Raw genomic sequence first — 14,436 nt, forward strand, 5'->3', positions numbered from 1 at the left:
GACATTGTTTAAACGTCAGCCTAGTAAAACAGAGATAGGGAGAAAACTCACTACTGAAAAGTGATGGAAACATGACTCCTTGAATATTTTTATTGCAGAGGTGGATGGATTCTCAAGAAGCCAGTTCAGTGTAGGCAGGATTGCAGGTGATTTTTGAGAGGTTTGCAGCCTCTACACCCCTCCCTATCTCTGTAACCCTCTCCACCCACTATACCCCTCTCTATCTCTGTAACCACCTCCAGCCCCATACCCTCCCTATCTCTGTAAATTCCTCCAACCACTACACCCACTCGCTATCTCTGTCCCCTACAGTCCTCCCTATCTCTGTAACCTCCTCCTGCCTGACACCCCTCCCTACCTCTGTATCTCCCTCCAGCCCCTACACCCCCTCCCTATCTCTGTAACCTCCTTCATGCCCTACACCCCCTCCCTATCACTGTATCGCCCTCCATGCCCTACACCCCCTCCCTATCTCTGTAACCCCCTCCATGCCCTACACCCCCTCCCTATCTCTGTAACCTCCTCCAGCTCCTACACCCCTCCCTATCTCTGTAACTCCCTCCAGCCCCTACACCCCCTCCCTATCTCTGTAACCTCCTCCAGCCTCTGCACTCCCCTCTCCCCCCGCCGTGACTGATCCTCCTCAAGCCTCCACTCCCCTCTCTACCTCTTTAACCACCTCTGCACCTATACTGTCCTGTATGCCTGTAATGCTGTCCAGCTCCTAGAAATGTGCGGGACCGCTCCACTTCTCCACACTTAGCCACTTGTGAATATATCCCCAGCCTGCACGCCATCCATCCCCCCGTCTATCTATCTCACCGCCCCTCTCTCTCTCTCTCCCTCTCCCCCCCTCTCTCTCTCTCTCTCTCTCTCTCTCTCTCTCTCTTACCCGCCCCCCCCCCTTTCACTAGCCCTCAGCCCCTGCGCTCTGACAGAGCTTTGTGTTTACATCCTAATATCTCTTAATCTGGCAAACTGGTGAGAGTGAGTTGCATGCCTGTGGGACATGTTGTGTTATTTTATATTTTCAACTAAAAAAGACACTGCATGGATTGAAGCTGATCGATTACACTTGTTTGTTCTAGAAACAAGAGATTGTAACGGTTGGGACTGGCCTTGTTGGGCTCAGGAACCTGGGCAACACGGTAAGGTTGTGGGTGACACATGGAATGGATGGGGATGGGGATGGGGCCGGGGGTATCACTGTCAGCGTCTCTGAGGGTGGGCGCCAGGGTAGATAGACCTCAGTCACTGCGGATGTGTGATTGAGAGTCACTGAATCGCTGCTTCATTTTCGAGTATTACCTGTATCCTTTTTCGTTTATTCATTCGCGCGATGAGGGTGCCACTGGCTAACAAGCATTTATTGCCCCATCCCTAATTGCCCAGAGGGCAGTTCAGAGTCAACCACATTGCTGTGGGTCTGGAGTCACATGTAGGCCAGACCAGGTAAGGCTGGCAGTTTCCTTCCTGAAAGGACATCAGTGAACCGGATGGGTTTTTCCCAACCATCGACAATGGATTCATGGTGATCATTAGACTCCTGGTTCCAGATATTTATTGAATTCAAAATCCACCTCCTGTCCTGGCGAGATTCGAACCCAGGTCCACAGAATATTAGCTGGCCTCTGGGTTGCCAGTCAATCGATAATACTCCACCTTTCTTAGACATAAAGCTCAGCAGCACTCTGAGAAAGAATCAGGGGTCGGTAACTGCATTGCCTGTAACAATAATATGGGAATCCTGCACTGTCAGAGAAGCAGTGTTTAGGGAGTCAGTGCTGAGGGAGCGCTGCACTGTCGGAGGGTCAGTGCTGAGGGAGAGCCGCACTGTCGGAGGGTCAGTGCTGAGGGAGCGCCGCACTGTGGGACGGTCAGTGCTGAGGGAGTGCGGCACTGTGGGAGGGTCAGTACTGAGGGAGTGCGGCACTGTGGGAGGGTCAGTACTGAGGGAGTGCGGCACTGTGGGAGGGTCAGTACTGAGGGAGTGTGGTACTGTGGGAGGGTCAGTGCTGAGAGAGCGCTGCATTGTTGGAGGGTCAGTGCTGAGGGAGCGGGCCCTGTCGGAGGGTCAGTGTTGAGGGAGCGCTGCACTGTCGGAGGGTCAGTGCTGAGGGAGAGCCGCACTGTCGGAGGGTCAGTGCTGAGGGAGCGCCGCACTGTGGGACGGTCAGTGCTGAGGGAGTGCGGCGCTGTGGGAGGGTCAGTACTGAGGGAGTGTGGTACTGTGGGAGGGTCAGTGCTGAGAGAGCGCTGCATTGTTGGAGGGTCAGTGCTGAGGGAGCGGGCCCTGTCGGAGGGTCAGTGTTGAGGGAGCGCTGCACTGTCGGAGGGTCAGTGCTGAGGGAGCGGGCCCTGTCGGAGGGTCAGTGTTGAGGGAGCGCTGCACTGTCGGAGGGTCAGTGTTGAGGGAGCGGGCCCTGTCGGAGGGTCAGTGTTGAGGGAGCGCTGCACTGTCGGAGGGTCAGTGCTGAGGGAGTGGGCACTGTAGGAGGGTCAGTGCTGAGGGATCGCCACACTGTCGGAGGGTCAGTGCTGAGGGAGCGGGCCCTGTCGGAGGGTCAGTGTTGAGGGAGCGCTGCACTGTCGGAGGGTCAGCATTCTGGAACGTATGCTGCAGCTGTACAATGGTTCTGCAGCACATCGAGTACAGCTTCTCACCCTGGGTGCGCACCAGCACCTCTGAAGGAGTCGTTAGAGTTTAACAAGAACTGCTGGCCTCGCACGCAGCATTCACATCCTCTGAATGAATATAAAAGCACAAGGCATCTGTTGTGTTAATTACCTTGGGATATTTGACTGTTTGGGCTGATATTTGATCGTTATTTTCTCAGTGTTTTATGAATGCAATTCTTCAGTGCCTCAGCAACACTCAAGGACTCCGGGATTACTGCATCCGCAGGGAATATCAACTGGAAAGAAATGGTTTTGGAAAGCGGAACTGTGAGCTCATGGATGGTAGATATACCCCTCAATCCATGTGTGGTATCACAAAAGTTACCCCCCTCCTCTGTATATCATAATGAATGGCAGCCCACCCCCCCCCCCACTTTATATATTGCAGAGAGTAGGAGTCCCTGCCTGTATTTCATAGATTCACAGAATAGCAGTCAGAGCCGTACAGCATGGTCCACCCAGTCCATGCCGACCATCATCCCAAACTAAACTAGTCCCACCTGCCTGCTACATAACCCTTTTAACCTTTTTGCATTCACGTCCTTATCTCTGTGCCTTTTAAATGTTATAATTGCAGCCATTTCAGGAAGTACATTCCACACGCGAACCACCCTGTACCTAAAACAAAATTGCCCCTCAACCTCTGTCCTCTCAAGTGTCCCCCCCGACATGAAATCCGTCCCCCCCCACTCCGCAGGAAAGAGACACCTACCATTAACCCTGTATATACCTCACATTATTTTATAAACCTCTATAAGGTCGCCCCTCAACCACCTACACTCCAGTGATAGAAGTCTCAGCCCATCCAGCCTTTCTTTGTACCTTAAACATTCCATACCTGGCAATATCCCAGTAAATATCCTCTGAAAGCCCTTGAGGACTGTCGGAGGGTCATTACTGAGGGAGTGCGGCACTGTCGGAGGGTCACTGCTGAGGGAGTGGGCCGTCTTGGAGAGTAAGTGCTGAGGGAGTAGGCCCTCTCGGTCATTACTGAGGGAGTAGGCCCTCTCGGACGGTCATTACTGAGGGAGTGCGGCACTGTCGGAGGGTCAGTACTGAGGGAGTGGGCCCTTTTGGAGAGTCAGTGCTGAGGGAGCGCCGAACTGTCAGAGGGTCAATGCTGAGGGAGCAGGCCCTCTTCGAGGGTCAGTACTGAGGGAGTGCGGCACTGTCGGAGGGTCAGTGCTAAGGGAGCGCCGAACTGTCGGAGGGTCAGTGCTGAGGGAACGCCACACTGTCGGAGGGTCAGGACTGAGGGAGCACCGCACTGTCGGAGGGTCAGTACTGAGGGAGCACCGCACTGTCGGAGGGTCAGTACTGAGGGAGCACTGCAGTGTCGGAGGGTCAGTGCTGAGGGAGTGTGGCACTGTCGGAGGGTCAGTACTGAGGGAGTGGGCACTGTCGGAGGGTCAGTGCTGACGGAGCGCCGCACTGTCGGAGAGTCAGTGCTGAGGGAGTGGGCACTGTCGGAGGGTCAGTGCTGAGGGAGTGGGCACTGTCGGAGGGTCAGTGCTGTGGGATCGGGCACTGTCGGAGGGTCAGTGCTGTGGGATCGGGCACTGTCGGAGGGTCAGTGCTGAGGGAGCGGGCTCTGTCGGAGGGTCAGTGCTGAGGGAGTGGGCACTGTTGGAGGGTCAGTGCTGTGGGATCGGGCACTGTCGGAGGGTCAGTGCTGAGGGAGCGGGCACTGTCGGACGATCAGTGCTGAGCGAGTGGGCACTGTTGGAGGGTCAGTGCTGAGGGAGCGCCGCACTGTCGGAGGGTCAGTGCTGAGGGAGCGGGCACTGTCGGAGGGTCAGTGCTGAGGGAGCGGGCACTGTCGGAGGGTCAGTGCTGAGGGAGCGGGCACTGTCGGAGGGTCAGTGCTGAGGGAGTGTGGCACTGTCGGAGGGTCAGTGCTGAGGGAGTGTGGCACTGTCGGAGGGTCAGTGCTGAGGGAGCGCCGCACTGTCGGAGTGTCAGTGCTGAGGGAGAGCGGCACTGTCGGAGGGTCAGTGCTGAGGGAGTGTGGCACTGTCGGACGGTCAGTGCTGAGGGAGTGGGCACTGTCGGAGGGTCAGTGCTGAGGGAGTGGGCACTGTCGGAGGGTCAGTGCTGAGGGAGTGGGCACTGTCGGAGGGTCAGTGCTGATGGAGTGTGTCACTGTCGGAGGGTCAGTGCTGAGGGAGTGGGCACTGTCGGAGGGTCAGTGCTGAGGGAGTGTCGCACTGTCGGAGGGTCAGTGCTGAGGGTGCGGGCACTGTCGGAGGGTCAGTGCTGAGGGAGTGCCGCACTGTCGGAGGGTCAGTGCTGAGGGAGTGGGCACTGTCGGAGGGTCAGTGCTGAGAGAGCGGGCACTGTCGGAGGGTCAGTACTGAGGGAGCGGGCACTGTCGGAGGGTCAGTACTGAGGGAGTGCGGCACTGTCGGAGGGTCAGTACTGAGGGAGTGCGGCACTGTCGGAGGGTCAGTGCTGAGGGAGCCCCGCACTGTCGGAGGGTCAGTGCTGAGGGAGCGGGCACTGTCGGAGGATCAGTGCTGAGGGCGTGTGGCACTGTCGGAGGGTCAGTGCTAAGGGAGTGGGCACTGTCGGAGGGTCAGTGCTGTGGGATCGGGCACTGTCGGAGGGTCAGTGCTGAGGGAGCGGGCACTGTCGGAGGGTCAGTGCTGAGGGAGCGGGCACTGTCGGAGGGTCAGTACTGAGGGAGCGGGCACTGTCGGAGGGTCAATACTGAGGGAGTGCGGCACTGTCGGAGGGTCAGTGCTGAGGGAGTGGGCACTGTCGGAGGGTCAGTGCTGATGGAGTGTGTCACTGTCGGAGGGTCAGTGCTGAGGGAGTGGGCACTGTCGGAGGGTCAGTGCTGAGGGTGCGGGCACTGTCGGAGGGTCAGTGCTGAGGGAGTGCCGCACTGTCGGAGGGTCAGTGCTGAGGGAGTGGGCACTGTCGGAGGGTCAGTGCTGAGGGTGCGGGCACTGTCGGAGGGTCAGTACTGAGGGAGCGGGCACTCGGAGGGTCAGTGCTGAGGGAGCGGGCACTGTCGGAGGGTCAGTGCTGAGGGAGCGGGCACTGTCGGAGGGTCAGTACTGAGGGCGTGTGGCACTGTCGGAGGGTCAGTGCTGAGGGAGTGGGCACTGTCGGAGGGTCAGTGCTGAGGGAGCGGACACTGTCGGAGGGTCAGTGCTGAGGGAGCGGGCACTGTCAGACAGTCAGTGCTGAGGGAGTGGGCACTGTCGGACGATCAGTGCTGAGCGAGTGGGCACTGTCGGAGGGTCAGTGCTGAGGGAGCGGACACTGTCGGAGGGTCAGTGCTGAGGGAGCGGGCACTGTCAGACAGTCAGTGCTGAGGGAGCGGGCACTGTCGGACGATCAGTGCTGAGCGAGTGGGCACTGTCGGAGGGTCAGTGCTGAGGGAGCGGACACTGTCGGAGGGTCAGTGCTGAGGGAGCGGACACTGTCGGAGGGTCAGTGCTGAGGGAGCGGACACTGTCGGAGGGTCAGTGCTGAGGGAGCGGGCACTGTCGGAGGGTCAGTGCTGAGGGAGCGGACACTGTCGGAGGGTCAGTGCTGAGAGAGCGGACACTGTCGGAGGGTCAGTGCTGAGGGAGTGTGGCACCTACTCAACCACCTACACTCCAGTGATAGAAGTCTCAGCCCATCCAGCCTTTCTTTGTAAATTAAACATTCCATACCTGGCAATATCCCAGTAAATATCCTCTGAAAGCCCTCGAGGAACCTCTCCAGCTTCATCATATCCTCCCTACAACAGGCCAACCAGAACTGGGCACAGCGCTCCAGGAGAGGCCTCACCAATGCCCTGTACAGCCTCAACATGACATCCCAACTCCTACACTCAAAGCTCTGAGCAATGAAGGCCAGCATGCTTAACACCTTCTAACCTCTCTGAGATGCAAACTTCAGAGAATCCTTGTCGATATTACAGAGAGTAGTAGACCCTGTGTACATTGTCGAGAATTGCAGCCCCTGTCTGTGCTTTATTTGATTCATTGATGGGATGTGGGTGTCATCTGGCTGAGCCAGCATTTATTGCCAGTCCCTTGTTGCCCCCCCCCACCCCCTCGAGAAGGTGGGGTTGCGCTGCCTTCTAGAACCACTGTGGTCAATGTTGACCCACAATGCCCTTAGGGAGGGAATTCCAGGATTTTGCACCAATGTCACTGAAGGAATGGCAATATATTTCCAAGTCAGAATGGCGAGCAGCTCGGAGGGGAACTTGCAGCGGGGAGTTCCCAGTGTAAACTCCAGTGAGCAGCTGTCTGTGTGCATGTTGTAGATAGGATCAGCCTGGGAAAACACTCATAAAATATTCCCAGTGTCATACCAAACATAAACACTTTCTTAAAATGTGCACCCAGGATCTGAATTTCCCTGACTTTCAGACCAAATTAGAAAGCACAGATTATGTTTCTGTATTCACCAAGGAATATTATTTATTGCAAATCGCTAGTTTATACCTGCGGATAACCAGATATGAACCATCGGCATACGGTACTGCAGACCAAATCTCTGATCCTCTTGTAGTCTCTCACTTGCGTGCACACACAAGTAAATAGGGAAAATAAATTCAGAACAATTGCTGGAGAAACTCAGCAAGTCTGGCAGCATCTCTGAAGAGACAGCAGCCACTCTATATTACAGAGAGTAGAAGACCTGGTGTATATTGTAGAGATTCATAGAACAGCAGTCCTTGTCTTGAATACAGAGAGTAGCAGTCCCTGTGTCCCTTGCAGAGAATAGCTGCTGCTATGGATATTATCGAGAGTAGCATATCCTGTGTATATTATAGAGAATAACAGTCCCTGCATGTATTATAGAGAATAGCAGTCCCTGTGTATATTGTAGAGAATAGCAGTCCCTGCGTATATTGTAGAGAATAGCAGTCCCTATGTGTATTATAGATAATAGCTATCCATGTGTATATTACAGAGAATAGCCCTCCCTGTTTATATTATAAATAGCAGTCCCTGTGTATATTACAGAGAATAGCAGTCCCTGTGTATATTACAGAGAATAGCTGTCCCTGTGTATATTACAGAGAATAGCTGTCCCTGTGTATATTACAGAGAATAGCTGTCCCTGTGTATATCACAGAGAATAGCTGTCCCTGTGTATATTATAGAGAATAGCAGTCCCTGTCTATATTACAGAGAATAGCAGTCCCTGTGTATATTACAGAGAATAGCTGTCCCTGGGTATATTATAGAGAATAGCAGTCCCTGTGTATATTATAGAGAATAGCAGCCTCTGTGTATATTACAGGGAATAGCAGTCCCTGCGTATATTATGGAAAATAGCAGTCCCTGCGTATGTTATAGAGAATAGCTGACCCTGTGTATATTATAGAGAATAGCAGTCCCTGTGTATACTATAGAGAATAGCAGTCCCTGCGTATATTATAGAGAATAGCAGTCCCTGCGTATATTATAGAGAATAGCAGTCCCTGTGTATGTTATAGAGAATAGCAGCCCCTGTGTATATTACAGGGAATAGCAGTCCCTGCGTATATTATAGAAAATAGCAGTCCCTGCGTATGTTATAGAGAATAGCTGTCCCTGTGTATACTATAGAGAATAGCTGCCCTGGTGTATATTACAGAGAATAGCAGTCCCTGCGTATGTTATAGAGAATAGCTGTCCCTGTGTATACTATAGAGAATAGCAGTCCTTGTGTATATTACAGAGAATAGCAGTCCCTGCGTATATTACAGAGAATAGCATTCCCTGCATGTATTATAGAGAATAGCAGTCCCTGTGTATATTGTAGAGAATAGCTGTCCCTGCGTATATTGTAGAGAATAGCAGTCCCTATGTGTATTATAGATAATAGCTATCCATGTGTATATTACAGAGAATAGCCCTCCCTGTTTATATTATAAATAGCAGTCCCTGTGTATATTACAGAGAATAGCAGTCCCTGTGTATATTACAGAGAATAGCTGTCCCTGTGTATGTTACAGAGAATAGCTGTCCCTGTGTATATCACAGAGAATAGCTGTCCCTGTCTATATTATAGAGAATAGCAGGCCCTGTGTATATTACAGGGAAAAGCAGTCCCTGCGTATATTATAGAAAATAGCAGTCCCTGCGTATGTTATAGAGAATAGCTGTCCCTGTGTATATCACAGAGAATAGCTGCCCCTGTGTATATTATAGAGAATAGCAGTCCCTGTGTATATTACAGGGAATAGCAGTCCCTGCATATATTATAGAAAATAGCAGTCCCTGTGTATGTTATAGAGAATAGCTGTCCCTGTGTATATTATAGAGAATAGCTGTCCCTGTCTATATTATAGAGAATAGCAGGCCCTGTGTATATTATAGAGAATGGCAGTCCCTGCGTATATTACAGGGAATAGCAGTCCCTGCATATATTATAGAAAATAGCAGTCCCTGTGTAATAGAGAATAGCTGTCCCTGTGTGCATTATAGAGAATAGCAGTCCCTGTGTTTATTACGGAGAATAGCAGTCCCTGTGTACGTTACGGAGAATAGCAGTCCCTGTGTACATTACGGAGAATAGCAGTCCCTGTGTACATTACAGAGAATAGCAGTCCCTGTGTACATTACAGAGAATAGCAGTCCCTGTGTACATTACGGAGAATAGCAGTCCCTGTGTTTATTACAGGGAAGAGCAATCCCTGCGTATATTATAGAAAATAGCAGTCCCTGTGTATATTATAGAGAATAGCTGTCCCTGTGTATATTACAGAGAATAGCAGTCCCTGTGTATATTATAGAGAATGGCTGTCCCTGCGTATATTACAGAGAATAGCTGTCCCTGTGTATATTACAGGGAAAAGCAGTCCCTGTGTATATTATAGAAAATAGCAGTCCCTGCGTATGTTATAGAGAATAGCAGTCCTTGTGTATATTATAGAGAATAGCTGTCCCTATGTACATTATAGAGAATAGCAGTCCCTGTGTTTATTACGGAGAGTAGCAGTCCCTGTGTACATTACGGAGAATAGCAGTCCCTGTGTACATTGCGGAGAATAGCAGTCCCTGTGTACATTACGGAGAATAGCAGTCCCTGTGTTTATTACGGAGAATAGCAGTCCCTGTGTACATTACGGAGAATAGCAGTCCCTGTGTACGTTACGGAGAATAGCAGTCCCTGTGTACGTTACGGAGAATAGCAGTCCCTGTGTATAATATAGAGAATTGCTGTCCCAGTCTATTGTATACGGAGTAGCAGCCCCTGTGTACGTTAATGGTGGTTTCACTTGCATGGAAACGTATGATAAAAGTTGAAGGGAGAAGTGCTCAGCAGAGGAGAAAATTTCCAGAACACGTAATAGGACAGAGAGAATGGAAAAAGTCAAGAGTCTAACTTCAGGGCCAGCAGATAAGGGGACAACTATGAGAATGGGGAGCAGTGAATGGAGGACTAAGGGTGTTGTACTTAAATGCACACACTTCTGAAACCAAGTAAATGAGCTTATAGCTGATTGAGATTGGTAGGTATGAAGTTTTGGTATCACAGAGATGTGGCTGCAAGGGGATCTAGGCTGCGAACTGGACTTCTAAGTATACATGCTTGTTGTTGTCTTGTTAGTAAGAAAGAAATTAAATAGATTGCAGATGTGATATAAAGTCAGAAGGCATAGAATCTGTGTGGGTAGAGTTGAGGAACTGTAAAGGGAGAAAGACCCTGATGTGAGTTGTGTACAGACCTAGCTGTAGTCAGGATGTCGGGCAGAAGGTAAATCAGGGCGTAGTGCCTTTCGTACATGCCTTTTCTATTACAGTCATCTTGGGAGACTTCAATCTGCAGATAGGCTGGGAGGATCAGGTTGGTAGTGGATCTCAAGAAAACAAATGTTTGGAGTATCCACAAGATAGTCTTTCGGAGCAGCTGGTGGTAGAGGCTGCTAGAGGACAGGCAGTTTTCTGGATTTGGTGATGTGGAAGGAGGCAAAGTTGATTTGGGCATTGGGAGGCAGGTGACCTTAACAGGATAGAATTTATCCTGCAATTTGAGGGGAGGGAAGAGCTGGAATCAGATGTAGCAGCATTACAGTTGTGTGAAGACCTGAGGGAGGGAGGAGCTGGAATCAGATGTAGCAGCATTACAGTTGAGTGAAGACCTGAGGGAGGGAGGAGCTGGAATCAGATGTAGCAGCATTACAGTTGAGTGAAGACCTGAGGGAGGGAGGAGCTGGAATCAGATGTAGCAGCATTACAGTTGAGTGAAGACCTGAGGGAGGGAGGAGCTGGAATCAGATGTAGCAGCATTACAGTTGAGTGAAGACCTGAGGGAGGGAGGAGCTGGAATCAGATGTAGCAGCATTACAGTTGAGTGAAGACCTGAGGGAGGGAGGAGCTGGAATCAGATGTAGCAGCATTACAGTTGAGTGAAGACCTGAGGGAGGGAGGAGCTGGAATCAGATGTAGCAGCTTTACAGTTGAGTGAAGACCTGAGGGAGGGAGGAGCTGGAATCAGATGTAGCACCTTTACAGTTGAGTGAAGACCTGAGGGAGGGAGGAGCTGGAATCAGATGTAGCAGCTTTACAGTTGAGTGAAGACCTGAGGGACGGAGGAGCTGGAATCAGATGTAGCACCTTTACAGTTGAGTGAAGACCTGCGGGAGGGAGGACCTGACCAGAGTTGATTGGAAGGGGAGCGTAGATGGTGGAGCAGCAGTGGTGGGCGTGTCTGGCGATAATTTAGGGGCCACAGCAGAAACTCAACCCAAGGAAGAAGAACCAGACGAAGGGGAGGATGAGGCAGCAGTAGCTGACCAGGGAGGTCAGCGTCAGCACAAAAGGGAAAGTATACAATGTGGTGAAGGCGAGTCGCAAGCTCTAAAAATCAACAGTGGGTAACTAAAACGAGCATCAAGTGGGGAGTGAAAAGATGAAATGCGAGAGTAAGCTAGCTACTAATATAAAAGAAGATTACAAGAGGTTTTTTTAGACATATAAAGGGTAAGATTGAGGCAGGAGAAAACATTGGACCATTGGAAAATGAAGCTGGAGAATCAGTAATGGGGAGCAAAGAAACGGCTGCGGAACCGAATAGGTACTTTGCATCAGCTTTCACCGCGGGAGACTCCAGCAACATCCCAGAAGTTCCAGGGAGTCGGGGTGGGGGAAGCGTGGAGTGCATGGGAGGGCGGTGGCAGAGGAGAAGGTGCTGGGGAGCTGAAAGGTTTGAAGGGGGATACATCCCCCAGACCAGATGGACTACAGCCCAGAGCTCTGGAGGACGTCGCTGAGGATGTTGTGGAGGTATTTGTGGTGATCCTTAAGGAATCCCTGGAGGCGGGGAGGGTCCCGGAGAACTGGAAAATGACTAATGTGACACCTCTGTTTAAGATGGGAGGGAGGCAGAAGCAGGAAGCTATAGGCCACTTGCCCTGACCTCGGTCATTGGTAAGAATTTCGAGCCCATTATGAAGGATGAGTTTACGGAGTGCTCGGGAGCGCATGGTAAGATTGGGCTGAGTCAGCACGGCTTTGTGATCAATGGGAGGTCATGCCTGACAGAACTGATAGAATTCTTTGAGGAGGGAACGATCAAGTGAGACAAAGCAGGGCCAGTGGACGGGATTTATTTGTATTTCCAGGAGGACTTTGACAAGGTGCCACACAGGAGGATGCTCAGTAAGGTAAGAGCCCAAGGTGTTAGGGGCAAGGTACTGGCAGAAGGCAGAGCTTGGGGATAGCGGAGGTCTTTTTCAGGGTGGCATCCTGTGACTAGCAGTGTTAACGCTCTGGAGAAGGAATTGGGCGCATTGTAGCTCAGCTTGCAGATGACACCAAGATAAATGGAGGGCCAGGTCATGCTGAGGAAGCAGGGAGGCTGCAGAAGGACTTTGGACCGACTAGGCGAGTGGGCAAGGAAGTGGTGGATGGAAACACAATATTAAAAAGTGTGAGGTTATCGACTTTGGCAGAAGAGAGGGGGTAGACTATTTTCTAAATGCCTCACTGTGAAACCATGCTGCCGTCCTAGTAAATGCCTGTACAGTTCTTCCCCATTGAGTCCATGGTTTTGAAAGGATGTGGTTCTTACACTTGTAGAGAATATCAGACATTGCGTATCGTATAGAGAATAGGAGTCAGCGTGAATAAAGTCATGATTTCATATAGCGCTATGCAGAATAATGGATTCTGTGTATCTAATGTCAGTTAATTTGTTCTCACTCCCCCCGCCCTGCCCCACCATGGCTTTTTTTCACTAATTCTTTGGTTTCTTTCTAATTGGTTTGCATTGGTTCCTTCTGTACGTCCACCCTCTGTTTCTGTCTGTGTCTCTCCCCACTTCCCCCCCCCCCATCTCTGTTTGCTTTCTGTCTGTCTCCCCTCCCTCCATCCCTCCGACTCTCTTTCTGCCTCTACCCCCACCCCTCCCCGTTTCTCTCTCCTCCCTTGCTCCGTTCTCATTGTCTCAACTCTTCCCGCGTCATTATCCGATTCGCCGATTCCCCACCCCCCCCCCCCCCCCCCCCCGCCCACCGACTGTCTGTTTCTCTGACCCCTTTCTTCTTTCACGTGCGCTCCCGCCCCCACTCCCTTGTTGCCTGGCACAGCGTTCGCCAGTCTGATAGCCATGCTATGGGAACCTTCAAGCAGCGGCTCCATCAACCCCATCCATTTCCAACAGAAATTCCAGAAGTTTGTCCCGCATTTTGCGGGGTACAGGTGAGTTCCGTCAGTGCCTGGCAGTCCTCATTCTCTCCTCACCCCTGAAAGCCCCTACACCCCTGCCCCCTGCCCCTGTTGCATGTATCGAGGTGATGACAGCCCAGAAGGAGGTTATCTTTCCCATCGCATCTGTCCTTGTTCTCCAGATGACCTGTTGCTTCTTTTGCCACTTGCCACGGGTTTACAATCTGTTTGGCGCTGAGAGCACCCTGCCCCCTCTGTCCAGACCCCTCGTGGTGCTGAACATCTCAGACAGACCTCCCGCCCGGCTTCCCAGGTCCTCCCAAGCCTCTCGACTTGACCACCAAACTTCCTCATCCCCAGCACCGTTCTCATATCAATCTTTCCTGCAGTCCCCCTGATGTCCACGTGTCCTTCCCGAACCGTGAGGTCATGACGAGAGTTTTGCATCCCTGACTGTGTCCTCTATTTACCGTCCTCTTGATAAAGGCTGTATTTTTCATGAACTGCGCCCTCAACTTTCTTAGGGCCACACAGCACAGAAACAGACCCTTCGGCCCAACCAGTCCATGCCGACCATAAACCCCAAACTAAGCTAGTTCCACCTGCCTGCTCCTGGCCTGTATCCCTCCAAACCTTTCCTGTTCATGTACTTGTCCAAGTGTCCTTTAAACGTTGTGACTGTCCCCACATCCACCACTTCCTCAGGAAGTTCATTCCACACGCGAACCATCTTCTGTGCAAAAACATTTACCCCTCATGTTTTTTTTAAATTTCTCTCCGCTCGCCTTAAAAATATGCCCTGTAGTCTTGAAATGCCCCATCCTAGAGAAAACACACCGACCTTGATTTTATAAACCTCCGTAAGGTCTCAACCTCCTGTGCTCCAGTGGAAAAAGTCCCAGTTTATCCAGCCCCTTTATAACGCAAACCCTCCATTCCCGGCAACATCCCGGTAAATCCCTTCTGACCCCTCTCCAGCTTAATAATGTCCTTCCTGCAACAGGGAGACCAGAACTGGGCACAGCGTTCCAGAAGAGATCTCACCAGTGTCCTGTACAATCTTAACATGAAATCTCAACCCTGTCACCTTTCTTGATTTATGTACAGTATCTCAACCCATTGCTTTGTCAGCCCCTTTAGCACTGCT

The 14,436-nt window shown here is 51.5% G+C and overlaps 1 protein-coding gene across 2 annotated transcripts in view; it reads left to right on the plus strand.

Annotated features, from left to right (window-relative positions):
• Positions 1–14,436, plus strand: part of LOC125449492 (ubiquitin carboxyl-terminal hydrolase 21) — a 53,923-nt gene that overhangs the window by 27,442 nt on the left and 12,045 nt on the right. For both annotated transcript variants that reach the window (XR_009443448.1, XM_059642826.1), the window contains exons 4-6: positions 1,089–1,148; positions 2,838–2,961; positions 13,211–13,322. Coding sequence is in view for 1 of the 2 variants with exons in the window: in XM_059642826.1 (XP_059498809.1) it covers positions 1,089–1,148; positions 2,838–2,961; positions 13,211–13,322 (296 nt within the window). In the remaining variant the exon portion in view is untranslated. The remainder of the gene's footprint in view (positions 1–1,088; positions 1,149–2,837; positions 2,962–13,210; positions 13,323–14,436) is intronic.

This window comes from Stegostoma tigrinum, chromosome 46, assembly GCF_030684315.1.
Source record: "Stegostoma tigrinum isolate sSteTig4 chromosome 46, sSteTig4.hap1, whole genome shotgun sequence".
Classification (NCBI taxonomy): domain Eukaryota; kingdom Metazoa; phylum Chordata; class Chondrichthyes; order Orectolobiformes; family Stegostomatidae; genus Stegostoma; species Stegostoma tigrinum.